At 40.8% G+C, this 15,445-nt stretch overlaps 1 long non-coding RNA gene and 1 gene segment (V, D, J or C); one reads left to right on the forward strand and one right to left on the reverse strand.

The window, feature by feature from the left end:
• Window positions 1-5,931: 5,931 nt before the first annotated feature.
• LOC126064595 (immunoglobulin heavy variable 4-38-2-like) overlaps window positions 5,932-15,445 on the reverse strand; it is a 267,760-nt gene continuing 258,246 nt past the window's right edge. The window contains 1 exon segment of the V gene segment in view: window positions 5,932-6,255. Coding sequence covers window positions 5,932-6,255 — 324 coding nt within the window.
• The window catches only part of LOC126064711 (uncharacterized), an 81,395-nt gene continuing 79,555 nt past the window's right edge, over window positions 13,606-15,445 (forward strand). Inside the window, exon 1 of the long non-coding RNA XR_007514602.1 lies at window positions 13,606-13,678. This is a non-coding gene — a long non-coding RNA (uncharacterized LOC126064711). The remainder of the gene's footprint in view (window positions 13,679-15,445) is intronic.

Here is a 15,445-nt window from a genome sequence, read left to right on the forward strand (position 1 = left end):
AGAGGGACAAAAAGGCAAGAAAAGTACTTGGTGGTAGATGAATGTTGAGAAGGAGAGGAAAGTGCTGAGAGCAAGGAAAGGGGGGAATCCCAGGTACCAACAAGAGCACCCTCCTCAGCCCCTCTGCACTCACTCCTGGTACTGGGTCCCTCCTGCTCTGTGATTCCTGAGCAGCCACTTCAGAATAGCCCCGTCCCAGCCTCCCTGCAGCCCAGGTTTCATCTAGGCTCCAAATGCCTTCCCCTCACTGCGACTCACACAGGGTCATGTCTTCCACCTTCGCAGAGCTCAGGCTCAGGAAATCCTGGTTCTTGGACATGTCTTTGGAGATGGAGATTCAACTTTGAAGGGATGGGTTAAGCACTTTTCTACCAGTGTTATATTTGTGTCTATCCACTTTTGTCCCTTGCTAGGTGAACGGTGCGTTCAGTCCCAGCAGTGACCACTGGTTGTGGTGGAGAATCCAGAGACAGCACAGGGAGTGGGTCTGTGCTGGTCTCAAAAATGCTGGCTGATTCCTTTAGCTGCACCTGGGACATGACATCTAGGGACAGGAAAAAAAAAAACAAAAACACATTATTGACAAATATTAGAAAAACATTATCTTGGTAGTCTCTTTTTTGAAAACTCAAAATACTCACAGGGTGATGTAATCTCTAGATGGAAGCACATCACCGGAAATCTTGTGATTTCTAGACAAATTTCTAATTTCTGGAGAGCCCAGCCCACAGTGTGAAGGTTCCTGTGAGATTCTGGGATTGAACTTGGAAGGGGAAGACTTGATTTTACTGTGGGAGGCCCCAGGAAGAAATCAGGGAAGAATCAGCTAATGTCTCAATGTCAAATTTAGAAGCTGGAAGAAGAAAGTTAGACTCACTCCCCAGGGATGGCCCTTCCCTTACTGACAGCTTAGAGAGGTAGACATGGAGATCATCCATGTGTTCCTTACAGACAGAAGTTCCTTTGATGATGAGAAAAAAATTCTTATGAGAATTCCCTTTTTCTTTTGATAGGGAAACACTTAACTTTCAATTCTCTTTCTTCTTTCATGTTATTTGACACCTTCATCCTCTTTATTTATCCTAACATACCACTGGGTAGCATTTGAGAGGACACTGGGTCAGAACATATATGGAACATGCTGCTCCAGAGACCACAGATTTTGGTTCACATTCAAGCTCAGGTCACTGGACTCTTCCTTGGTTGCTCTTCACCTCTAGAACAGGCCTTGCAAATAGCTACCAACAGACATTAGCTAACAGAAGTAGATGTAGATTCTTCCGGTAAGATACACACAGAGTTTGTGTTCAGTGATGGTAAGTCATAATTCATAGCCATGAAGAATTTATCTTTTTCCCTCTTCCTACTCTTAGCACAGATCTGAGCATATTCTCCTTGTACTCCAATCTTCCAGGGCTCTGGCCTGAAAGGGGTTCATGACTTGCCTCCACTCTCCCTAGACCTCTTTAACTCTCATGATTCCTTGTTCTCAACTGGAACTACCTGCATAGTTCTGTGTATGGACAGTCCATAAGTGACTACTAGTGTAAGTATAGATTTTCTAGAATGTATATTAGTATGAGTGCATATTGGTGTTTGTGTGTCAAATGTGTGTGTCTGTGTGCACATGCTGAGAGTTAAAAAGAGGTTTCCATGCAATTTGAATAAATATTATAAATGTTTAGGTCAGGAAAGGATTTTCATGTCAGTGGAAATATAAGAAGGCTGTATGAGGAGAGTTCTGTGAGCATGTGAAAATGACTGAAATGAGAAAAAAAAATCAGACTCTTACATCCCTCAAGTCCCTAGAGCTCTCCCTTTTCCACACGATGGCCCAGGTGGCCAGTATCTCAGGAAGCCCTCAAACTGGGTTATGTATCCCATCTATTACCCCCAATCTAGATCAGATAAGTCACTTAGCCAAGGTGAACACCACAACCAGCTGCCCTAGGGTTGTGGCACAAGGAAGTAGATGACCCAAGAACTAGGTCAGTCTCATCTCATTCTTTCCCATTGGCATATTCTCATTAGAGGGAGGGTTACATGAGGTTAGGTGCTGGTGCATGTGATGTTCAGGAATTCCATAGATGGAGCTTCTCCGAGGGAAAGTGCAGGCAGGAAAGACAAATCCATGTGCTGAATAAATCTAATAGCTCTGAGGACACTTTACTAAAAATACAAGAGCACATTTCTTGGGTAAAACACATTTAATATAGTTGCATGGCATAAACCAGGGATGCATATTGAAGTCTATGGGATGGTACAATATTGCCTCTAATGCTAATTGAGGCACAATGAAGAAACACATCTATTACTTCTTTCTGTATTTTCTGTATAACCTTTGAGAGCTGGAACTCGATGGACTGCCTTGTTTCCCTGGGTCTTACAAGTTTTCCACCCTTCACAACATGTTCATCCCTTTTCCATCACTCTTTATTAAGAATCCTACCTCATAAACACCCAGTGAGTTTTTGTTCTCTGTTAGTTTTCAGCCTTATGAAGGTGCTGGTTTTCTAAGCTTTTATTCTATTTGAATAACACTATTAGAAAACCTGGTGGCATAGTGGTTAAGTGCTAAGGCTGCTAACCAAAAAACCTTGGCAGTTGGAATCCACGAGGGGCTTCTTGGAAACTCTATGGGTCAGTTCCACTCTGTCCCATAGGGTCACTATTAGTCAGAATTGACTCCACTGCAATGTTTTTTTTTTTTTTTAGTCAACCTATTTGACTTAACTGCAATTTATAGAACATTCCACTGCTTCGCAATACCACCAATCAAAATATAACCATGTTTTTTCTTTGCTTTCTCTTCCATTACCTTTTATGAATTTAAAAACTTTGTGGAATGTTTTCTTATATGCATGTTTGTCTATTCCAAACATAATTAACCAATAAATTTAAATACAACTAATGACGCAACTGAAGGTAAATACCATTATTTCCAAATATAAAATTTGTTTGTAAAATAAAATTTACTATTAGGCAGGGTTTGGTACATTTTTCGTTCATACAGTAGCATACTTTCCTATTAATAAATGTAAAGGAGCCCTGCAGGGGTGGATTACCTGATAAGCAAGATATGCATGGTGTTCCTTGCGTTCACTTACTAAATTGTAATGTACAACTTCACATGTGTTTCCCCACATCAAAAACCCGTGTGAACTTGCTTCCTACAGATTAGGAAGTAAACTCAAGTCAGCTCATGGACTCCTTGACACTGTAAGCTCTTGCTTACCTTGCTTACTGGTTAAACTGCTGCTGGAGCCCTTTTCCGCAGTAGTACATATGTGTCATCCATTTTAGCCCCTTTTGAGTGGATGGTGGTTTCAGTCCCAGCAGTGCATCATGGGACAGACAGGTGAGTATAATTACGAGGGAGGAAAGTGGACTATTATTGTGTGGAGATGTCAAAGGGTCTGAATACAATGTTGTACAAAATATGAAGATTAAACATTACAGAAATTGACACCAGAAGCACAAAAGGGGGCGGGGGTTGGTGATGGAATAACCTAGAGTGTTGCCTTGGGAGGAAGAATCACAGATCACTCTAAAATTTCCTCTGCACCACTAGGTGTGTTCAGTTGCTCAATGGTTCATTGACCCCCATTAGTATTGTGGTCCCCAATGAGATATTTCTCAGAATTTACCTAGACAGGAAGAAATGTCTGAGCTGAAGTTCAAGCTCTGAAGGCTTCTTGTCCCACAGGGATGACACTGCTGCCCCCTGATGGCCACTGTCAGTGATTCGATCAGATAATACCTTACAAGTGTTTAGAAGAGATGATCTATAACACATTTTTCACTGCTACGAATATTGTAACTTAGTTTAAGTGCAAAGGAGAGGCAGATCCAATTTTATCAAAGAGTACAGTGAAAATGTAAAATAAGATATTTCATTGAGTACAATATGTAAATATTCATTATAAATTCAAACTATTTCATACAGTTTGATTCACTGATATTACAATTTGGAAATCATAAAGGTACAACTGGAAGTAGAAATACAAGAAATATAATGAGCTCTACATCAGCCTCAATTGGTGGCAAACGATAGCATTTGGGAACAGTTATTTCTTCTCATGTGATTGTGGTAACCTGAACACATAGTTGTCTTCATATTATTTCTATGCCATAATTTATATATATCTAATGATAGGTAGGAGGCTGTGTGTATTTACATTTGTTTAGCTTCTGTCACTCAATCAATTTATATGGGAATGAATCCATATTTTCATATCTAACAAAAATGCATTGATTTTGAAGCTCAGCATTTCAGTATATTCATATACACAAATTATTTAGCTATTTTCCTGTTGATGGGTATTTGGATTGTCTCCAGTTTCTGGTTATTATAATGAAAGGTACTATTCAGACTGAAGTTTTAGAAACAGGAAAACAAACAAACAAAAAAATAACAAGAATAACTAATGTGGACAAACTACAAATTGACAACTTCAACACAACAGTGAGCTGAAGGTGCAACAAAAGAAAAAATATTTTTTTCCTTTCCTATAATTTATTTTATCTTAGTTATTGTTGATAATTTTGTTATTGTTGATAATATACACAGCAAAACATACACCAAGTCAACAAATACTACAGGTACAATTCAGTCACATTGATTACATTCTTTAAGTTGTTCTTTCTCACCATGATGTTATGATTTGTTCCCTCCCTGTTAACATCAATTCATTGTCCCCAAAGTTTCCTAAGTAATCTTTCTGGTTAATATTTTCAATTTTATCCAATAAGTAGTTTTTTTAATTTCTCTGAACTTCTGTGACCTTGTCTTTAAAATGAGAAACATATGATGTGTGGTTTACAAGGCTGTTATGATGATGAAATAATAAAATGCCAGTAAAGAATTTAGCACTCTATCCAGCACATAACCATTGCCATTGAGTTGATTTCAATACACGTTGACAGTATAAAAAAAAAAAAATTTTTTTTTTTCCTGAGTAAAATAGCCCCATAGGTTTCCAAGGCTGTAATTCTTAAGAAAACAGACTTTCACATCTTTATTCCGCTGAGTGGCTGGTGAGCTTAAACTGCCAACATTTTGGACAGCATCTGAATGTTCAAACAAGACTTGCACAAACAAGGCTTCATTGCCCAGCAATAAGTAAATAAATAAATAAAACATTGCTGTCGAGTCAATTCTGACTCATAGAGGCCCTACGGGACAGAATCGAACTCCCCATAGGATTTCCAAGGCTGCAATGTTCAAGGAGATGCTGGTTGATTTCAACTTCGGACCTTTCAGTTAGCAACACAGTGCTGAACAACTGCACCACCAGGGCACAGCAAATAGAAGACCCTTAGTCAATGGTAGCTATTAATAGCAATACCCACTTAATGATATGTAGCATTTTATGTAACCCAAAATTACCCCTGTAATATACGGATGAAAATATCGACATGTACAACATTACCCAAGTCATCCTAAGCTAAAGGCATTGAGTGAACCTAGACTGAGGAGCACTCATGAGAATTAAAAGTTTGGAAATTGATCTGAAGGCAGGGGGCAGGCTTGAGGTTGAACATGAGAAAAATTTCCTGCATTAAATATTTAATATTAAATATTTCTAAACCTGGCAACCAACCGCATTAAATAGTATCCCAAATTCCAAACAGAGGTCTCATCAAGAAATATTACGTGAAGCCTGTCCTGGAACAGATGCAGAAAGACAGACAAAACTCCTTCCTGTGAAAAGCAGTCAGGTGTAGCGTCATGAAGGTTCCCTTGAATCACTATGCTTGCAGGTCCCTAGAGAGGCACTAAACACGTGGGGAAACCATAACTTCTAAGAGGAAACCCTTTTCTGACTTCCTTCCCCTGCACCTGCTGAAAAGATGGGTCACTAACCTGAGTAGTTCCTGAATATCCCCTACAGACCATCCTGCTTGCGGCTCCCTGTAAGGAGGTTTGTGTCATGGCTCACACCGACTTCCCCTCACTGTGTCTTTCGCACAGTAATACACGGCCGTGTCCTCAGGATTCACAGAGGTCAGTTGTAAATAAACTTGGCTCTTGGAGGTGTCCCTGGTGATGCTGAGCCGGGACTTCAGGGCTGGGTTATAGTATGTGCTTCCACCACTACCAGCTATTTCACCAACCCATTCCAGCCCCTTTCCGGGAGCCTGGCGGACCCAGCCTACAGCACTGCTGGTTAGAGAGAATCCAGAGACAGCACAGGTGAGGGACAGGGTCTGCGAGGGCTTCACCACTCCTGGGCCTGACTCCTTCAGCTGCACCTGGGACAGGATACCTGGGGACAAAGAGAACCACAGTGAGTCATGTGCTCAGATGCAGCATCCCCATACCTTCATGTCTGAATCTCTGAGACACTCACCTCTGGGAGCTGCCACCACAAAGAGAAAGACCCATAGGTGCTTCATGTTCCCGTGGATGAGATCCATGTCTCCCAGATAATGTTCTCCCACATGAAGAGGAACCTGCATTTAAGTGAATATGTGCTGTGAGTTCATCTGACTAGCTATGTGGGATTTGCATGTGGGAGGTGCATTTGTGTGTAAAGGTGAAAAAGGCTGAAGGGAGGCCCCTTTCTCTAGCAGTCTCACTAGATTAAGGATGCTGCCTGTCCCCTTGGGAGAACAGTCCTCTGCCTGGGTCTTCCCTTCACCAAGCTCAGGGTTCTCTTAAGAACCAAGGCACTCCATTCAGTCAGCATATGTCCATGTTTTAGAAGTTACCTCTCAGGTTCTAGGGAAAGAGACCAAAATCCTTGGGGAAAGTAGTTCTTCATCCCACCAGACCTTCGCTTCCTCACAGGTTGTCTCTGCAAGAACAATTCAAGTGTGCCTGGTGAGATTCCTTTCCTCTAATTCACGACCTGAGGTGTTTAAAAGCTGATCCAGGGGGTGGGGTGCCGACAACAGGGCTTATCTTTGGTTCACTTGGCTCTCCTCTGAAGCCCTCTATTCTCCTCCTGAGATACACTATGTTGTAAAGGTAGATTTATTCATGTCCTTTTTCTATTTTTCAAATCCTGCCTCTTGGGCCTGAATTTTGTCAGGGTTTGTTACATAGAAAACTTTATTTCTTCTTGGATTATTCCCTTCTGTCTTTGGCCATAGGCACACATTATCTATGCACCATTTTCCCTGAATTCAGGAATTTCTAAATTGAAGTCTTCTTTTAAATATTGGCATATTATTTTTAAAAGAAAAAAATATGGACCCATGCCAAGAGCAAGCTAGTATGTAAGCCTTCCTCTATTCAAAAGACAGAACAGCAAGGGCCTTTGTGGGAAGATTTGTGATAATGATGCCATGAGATGCCTTCCCAATATCTCACAGGGTTGAACACCAGAACCATTTCCTTGTCCTGAAAGCACATTAGAACCCCAGGCTGTACACAGAGAAATGCAAAGTTCTGTTTAGGATCACGGAAGCTCTGTTCATCACCTGACGTGAGCCCTACAGACCCCAGATCTGCATCCACCAAGGCTGATATTTTAGTGACCCCCGAAATTCTAGTTTTAGCAGAACGCAGAGATTAGTGGTTCCCAAGGGTTGCAAGGAGGTGTAGGAAGGGAATGCCTGTTTAATGAATTCCGGTTTTTCTTGTCGTACGATGAGCATGTCTTCGAACTAGATAGAGTTGATGGTTGCATAACATTGTGAACGCACTAAATGCCACATCTTAAAATGTTTAATTTTAAATTATGTGAACTTTACCTTTTTTTTTTTAAGGTACAAAATGGACCCATAGGTGTAAAAAGGCATCTAAAGAAAATTCTCTTTTCTAAAAAGAGTGACATGATTCTCAAAGCAAATGACAATATGAAAACAAAACAAACCAAAAAACTTGTTTTTCCTTTACTACAATAGGAGCTGCTTTGAAAGTCATCCTTGTTAAGGTGACCAGGGATTGATGATTGTGTGCGCACTCTACTATAAAATGTGAAAAAAAAATTTTGTTTGAAATTAAGAGAAAATAAATAATACAATCCTCCAAATTGTGAATAGGGTTTCCTGTGAATCTGTTGCTGGGCAGTTCAAGAGAAGCTAACTCAAGACACAGTTCAAAAGTCCATTTTTGTTCAACCCAACACCTGTTCCTGGTTCTGGGATCTGTGTTTTGTGGTCCTGAGCAAAGCTCCTCTTGCCTTTTAGGGAGGTTTGTGTGCTTACACTGTCTTCCCCTCACTGTGACCCTGGCACAGCCACATATGTAATGTCCTCAGCAGTCACGGAGCTCAGCTATAGGGATACTGTTTATTGGATGTGTCCGGGTTGATGACTAGTTGGCCTTTGACAGACAGCACATAATGTCAGTATCACCCAGACCTGTAGTACATATTTCACATGCACTGAAGGCCTTGCTCTGTGGGCTGCCTGATCCCGTTCCAAGTAGCAGTACTGCAGGAGATTGAGTCAGCAGAGAAGGTACAGGTGAGGGTGAGGGTCTTTGAGTAACTCACCACCTGAGGGCCCGACTCCTGCAGCTGCAACTGGAACTGCACTCACACACCACACCCATTCCCATCGAGACCATAGAGGGTCATAGAGGTTTTACAGGTTTGACGACCATAGACAGCTCTTGGATGAACAGGGACCGAAGCTACAAAAGGGAACCTCCAAAGCTAAGTCCTGATGCAAGTTAAATGCAGGCAGGTGGAAGGGGACCGAGTGATGACAGCCACATGTGTGGGTTGTTTGGAACCTCCCCATATTCCAGCATTGGCAACTTTACTTTAGTCACAGAGTCCCAATGTACCTGCACTGATTGGCTCTCATTCATTCATTTGGAGATCTGAGAGCCAGACACACAAGAGACACTCTTCTTTACCTAGGACAAATCAGTGACTCAAACAACCAACCTACCAACGAACCAATCAAACAAACAATCTCTTCCCTGTAGGACCTATATTCCAGGGTATTATGAGTTAGCTCACATTACATCCTCCTCACAGACTCAGGCAGAACTACAATGCTGTAGTAAAAAGCATGTCATCAGCAACTTCATGTTGGAAAACACACAGAGCAAAACAGAATGTTTCATCTTTATGATTGTCCTTCAGCTGGAGTCTGCTGCTAGTTCACTAATTATTGGTAGGAAATGCAACGTCTTCACAGAATTTTCATTTGTGAGGGTATAAAAACAAGTTATTCCATTAATGGTAAGCTTGGTGACATAACAATGGCTTCGGAGAATTTTTTTTTTTTTCCGCTTCTCTTTATTGTCAGAAATCATGGACTTAGGACTTTGGTAATGATTAATAGACACATTTGGGAAAGAAAAACACAAATTATTTCCTCTTTTTTTAATTTCTTACCTTCTTTCCTCAGACGTCGGCCTAGGAGTTGAAGGATTGGTTTGTTTTCTACATTTCATGGATGACAGCCTAGTAACATTGTAGATGTGTATTTCCTCTGAACTTCAGGGGATTTCAAAATATGGAGACTATTGAACTCATACACATCTGAGTTCCCTCAACGAACTTGGACCTTACTGAAGCAGGACACCCTTACTGCAACTGTTAAAGGATCCCAGCCCTTTTGCTGCTGGACAAGGCCATAGATGTGATGGAGACAAATAAAAATTGGAGAAGATGGTAACTACAATATGAGTGGCCAACATAAGTGACCAAAAAAAACCCAAAACCAAACCCAGTGCCATTGAGAAGTGAAGACTTTGGTTATTTGGGTGGGCCAGAGAAGTACAATTTGGGATTTAGCTTTAGCAACCAAAGATCACACATGCAAACGCATAATCACATCTTGAGGGTCTTAATTGTAGTGATCCCAGCCCATTGACATCCCTCTCATTCATGAAGGTTCTGATGTAGAAATTGCACTGCAACACCTGGGGAAAGGGGAAGTGGGGAGCTGTGAAAAACAGTCACAGAGATACAGCTGGAAACTATTTCCCGAAGCTGATAGCTTGGCTGCCAATTCCAACTAACTTACTCAGCATATCAATAATTATCCTGATGTCTTTTGCTCCAGTCACAGGATTAAATTGTAAATACTAAGGAAGTGGAATCATCTTTTGGAGTTTATACTTTAATTACAGGACAGATATTAAATAAATATACTACTCTGATAAAAGGTATAAGGACAAATTATAGGAAATCCTTCTGGGGCTGGGTTACTAGGGTCAAAAAAATATATATACACATATGAAACAGCAACGGGTAGATATAGTTTCACAGATCAAGTTAATCTATTTCAAATACACAGTAGAACCTACAACCAGATGTGCACCATGAGAGCTTTATTAGAGGAATGGAGGAGGACAAACTGAGAACAGCAAATTAAACCACACATAGCACTCAACATTAACTTATAATGGACCGGGAGTTCCTGCACAGAGAAGCTCCTAGTCCAGGGGAAGATTGACAAGAAGAACCTTCCTCCAGAGCCGACACAGAGAGAAACCCTTCCCTTGGAGCTGATGCCCTGGATTTGGACTGGTACTTACTGGCTAATCTGACCCTGGTGCAATTTTCTACCAGTAGTACATATGTATCATCCACTTTAGCCCCTTTCCCAGTGGATGGTGGTTTCAGTCCCAGCAGTGCATCATGGGGCAGACAGGTGAGTATAATTACAAGGGGGGAAAGTGGACTATTGTATTGTGGAGATGTCAAAGGATTTGAATAAAATGTACAAGATATGAAGATTAAATATTACAAAAATTGATACCAGAAGCACAAATGGGGGGTTGGTGATGGAATAACCTAGAGTGTTGCCTTGGCAAGAAGAATCACAGAGCACTCTAAAAAGTTGCAAGACAGAAAATACATCCACCAGAGGAGGTCCTGGCTCAGAATGTCATCATGAGAATTGTCCATTTGCCAATGGAATGGTGTACGTTGGTGAGTTCAGTAAAGATTTGCCGTGGAGAATTAGGTGGGATTCTGTTCCACCATTCATTTAGCTCTTGTCCTACACTGGTCAGTTAGTGACAGTCACAGGTCAACAGAAAATGGTGGAAGAAGTTAGAAGTGATTTCATCCAGAAATCAATAAACATGGGTTTCTCCTTGGAGGTAAGCACCATGTTGTCAAGCAAGAGGTTTCAGCAAAGGGAGCTCCATAGAGGTTGAGCACCTTCATTATGGACCAGAATAGAACAGAATGCTCAGTATATCCTGAGTACTTTACATCCTACTCCAATTTTTTACATTGAGAAATGTGTCAGTGATAGGTTAGCCCTAGATACAGTGCCATGAGCCAGCCCCGTGGCCTTCCACCACTCCACCATCTCTGCTCCAAGTTTCTCTGTACCATTACGTGTGCTCAGTTGCTCAATGGCTCATTGACCCCATTAGCATGGTCGTCAATGAGATATTTCTCAGAATATACCTAGACAAGAAGAAATGTCTGAGTTGAACTTCAAGCTCTGAAGATTTCTTGTCCACAGGAATGACACTGCTGCCCCCTGATGGCCACTATCAGTGATTCGATCAGAGAATGCCTTAGCAGTGTTTAGAAGAGATGTCATTCTATAATACATTTTTCACTGTTATTAATACTGTAAATTAGTTTAAATGCAAAGGGGAGGAAGATCCAATTATCTCAAAGAGTACAGTGAAAACGTAAAATATTTTATTGAGTACAATATGTAAATATCTATTGCAAATTCAAACTCATATAGTTTGATTCATTGACAATACAATTTGATAATCATAACTCTACAACTGGAGGAATAAACACAAGAAATATAACAAACTCTACATCAGCCTCAATTGGTGGCAACAATAGCATTTGGGAACAATGATTTCTTCTCATGTGATTGTGGTAGCCTGAACACATAGTTGCCTTCATATTATTTCTATGCCATAATTTATTTATATTTAAATGATAGGAGACTGACTCGTCTTATTTTTGTTTAACTTCTGTCACTCAACCTCTTTATGTGGGAATGATTCCATATTTTCATATCTAACAAAACTGCATTGATTTTGACACTCAGCCTTTCAGTATATTCATGTACACAAATTATTTAGCTATTTTCCTGTTGATGGGTATTTGGATTGTTTCCAGTTTCTGGTTATTATAATGAAAGGTACTGTTCAGACTGAAGCTTTAGAAACAGGAAAACAAACAAACAAACAAAAATAATAAACATGGACAAACTGCAAATTGACAATTTCAACACAATGAGCTGAAGTTGCAACAAAAGAGCACATATTTGTCTCCTTTTATAGAATTTCATTTATTTTTGTTATTTTTGACACTATACACAACAGAACATACACCACATCAACAGTTAGCATATGTACAATTCAGTGACATTGATTGCATTCTTCAAGTTGTGCATTCTCGGTGTGGTGTTCTGACTTGTTGCTTCCCCATTAACATCAATTCACTGCCCCGGAAGTTTCCTAACTAATATTTTGAGTTCCTACTGCCAATTTTATCCCATAAGCAGCTCTCTTTAATTTATCTGAATTTCTGTAACCTTGTCTGTAAAATAAGAAACACATAAAATGTGGTTTATAAGACTGTTATGATGATTAAATAATAGAACACCAGTAATGAATTTAGCACTCTACCCAGCACATAACCATTGCCATGGACTTGATTTCAATACACAGTGGCACTGTAAGACTGAGTAAAATAGCCCTATAGGTTTCCAAGACTATAGTCCTTAAGAAAAGAGACTTCCACATCTTTCTTCTGCTGAGTGACTGGTGATTTTAAACTGCCAACGTTTTGGACAGCATCTGAGTGTTCAACCACTGCACAAACAAGACTTCATTGCCCAGCATAAATAAATAAATAAATATAAATAAAACATTGCTGTCGAGTCAATTCTGACTCATAGAGCCTCTACAGTACCGAATAGAACTGCCCCATAGGGTTTCCAAGCCTGTAATGTTTATGGAAGGAGACTACTATATATTTGTCCTTTGGAGATGACTGTTGGTTTAAACTTCGGACTTTTCAGTTAGGAACACAGTGTGTAACAACTACACCACCAGGGCCAAACAGAAGACCCTAGTCAATGGTAGCTATTAATAGGAATGCCCACTTAATGACAGGTAGCGTTTTATGTAATGCAAAATTACCCCTGTAATATATTGACACCAATATCGACATATACAACATTACCCAGGTCATTCGCAGTTAAAGGCATTCAGTGAATCTAGATTGAGGAGCACTCATGATAATTATAAGTTTGGAAATTCACCCGAATTTAGGGGGCAGGCTTGCAGTTGAACATGACAAAAATTTCCTGCATTAAATATTTCTAAACCTGGCAACCAAAGGCATTAAATAGTATCCCAAATTCCAAACAGAAGTCTCATCAAGAAATATTATGTGAAGCCTGTCCTGGAACAGATGCAGAAAGACAGACAAAACTTCTTCCTGTGAAAATCAGTCAAGTTTAGTGTCATGAAAGTTCCCTTGAATCACTATGCTTGCGGGTCAATAGAGAGGTAGTAAACAGGTGGGGAAACCATAACTTCTAAGAGGAAACCCTTTTCTGATTCCTTCCCCTGCACCTACCGAAAAGATGGGCCTCTAAGCTGAGTGGGTCCTGAATATCCCCTACAGACCATCCTGCTTCCAGCCCCCTGCAAGGAGGTTTGTGTCATGGCTCACACTGACTTCCCCTCACTGTGTCTTTTGCACAGTAATACATGGCCGTGTCCTCAGGATTCACAGAGGTCAGTTGTAAATAAACTTGGCTCTTGGAGGTGTCCCTGGTGATGCTGACTTGGGACTTCAGACTTGGGTTATACCCTATGTCTCCACTACTCCAAATAACACCAACCAGTTCCAGCACTTTTCCTAGAGCCTGGTGGACCCAGTTCATATGATTGCTGGTTAAAGAGAATCCAGAGACTGCACAGGTGAGGGACAGGGTCTGCGAGGGCTTCACCACTCCTGGGCCTGACTCCCTCAGCTGCACCTGGGACAGGATACCTGGAAACAAAGAGAACTCCAGTGAGTCATGTGCTCAGATGCAGCATCCCCAGACCTTCATGTCTGAATCTCTGAGACACTCACCTCTGGGAGCTGCGATCAGAAAGAAAAAGACCCATCCATATCTGTTTCATGTTCCTGTGGATGAGATCCATGACTCCCAGAAAATGTTCTCCCACATGAGGAGGAATCTGAATTTAAGTCAATGTGTGCTGTGAGTTCATCTGGCTAGCTAACGGGGATTTGCATGTGGGAGGTGCTATTGTATATAAAGGGGAAAAGGGGTGAAGGGAGGCCCCTTTCTCTAGCATTCTCATTAGATAAAGGATTCTGGCTGTTACCTTGGGAGAATTGTCCTCTGCCTGGGTCTTCCCTTCATGAAGCCCAGTGTTCTCTTAATAACCAAGACATTCCACTCAGTTATTATATGCCAATGTTTTAGAAGTGACCTCTCAGATTCCAGGGACAGAAACCAAAATCCTTGGGGAAAGTAATTCTTCGTGCCACCAAACCTTCTTTCCTCACACATTCTCTCTACAAGGCCATTTGAAGTTTGAAAGTCAGGTGTACCTCATGAGGTTCTTTTCCTCTAATTTGTGACGTGAGGAGTATAAAAAACTGATTCAGTGGGGGGATGCTGATAACACAGCTTATATCTGGTCCCCTGGTCACTGCTCTGAAGCTGTCTGCTCTCACCCTGAGACACAGTATGTTGTAAAGGTGGATTTATTAGCAACCTTTTTCTATTATTCAAATCCTGTCTCTCCGTCTTTGATTCTGTCAGGACTTTTTACGTGAAAAATGTTGCTCCTTCTTGGATTATTTCCTTATGTCTTTGGCCATATGCACACTTTATCTATGGAGCACTTTCATAATCATAGAACCTGGGATCCCAGGTTACTGTGTTTGGAATTGAGACAAAAGTGATTTTTTTGAAAGTTAGTATGTTTTTTTAAAGGAGAATTCATTTCAGTCCCAAGAAAATGAATTAATCATTACGAGAAAAAAAAAATCCATGTACACATGAACATGTTTGAAAGAAAGTTGCTTTAATAAAAGCAAACAAAAACTCGCCTTCAATTGCCACCTAATTATAAGATATATTTCCTTTTAATTCTATTCCATGTGATGTTAGATCTTATCAAATAGTATTAGTGAAGTATATTTTGCTGGTAATAAAATGAACCCATACCTTAGTAATTTTAAACAATGTTTTCTGTCTATATCCATTTTCTATGGCACACTGTCTCTGGAGCCGCTTCCTTGTGTTACGTCTCGGATACTTTCATGGAGCTGTAGTCAAGGTGGTGGTCAGAGCTGTTGGTGCCTCAAGGATGGATGTGGCTGAGAAGTACTTCCTAGAAGGCTTATTCACAGGGGTAGGAGTAGGTGTTGGCCGAGTCTGAATGCCCTCAATCCGTAGCAACCAAGGCTTGTGCCCCTAGTTGGTGTTGGGCATGAGGACTGCTGCTGCCCCCTTGTCTTAATAGAACTCTGCTTCATCTCATGCAGGGTGGGTGGTGCCCAGAAGCTTCCTA

This window comes from Elephas maximus, chromosome 21 (genome assembly GCF_024166365.1).
Source record: "Elephas maximus indicus isolate mEleMax1 chromosome 21, mEleMax1 primary haplotype, whole genome shotgun sequence".
Lineage (NCBI taxonomy): Eukaryota > Metazoa > Chordata > Mammalia > Proboscidea > Elephantidae > Elephas > Elephas maximus.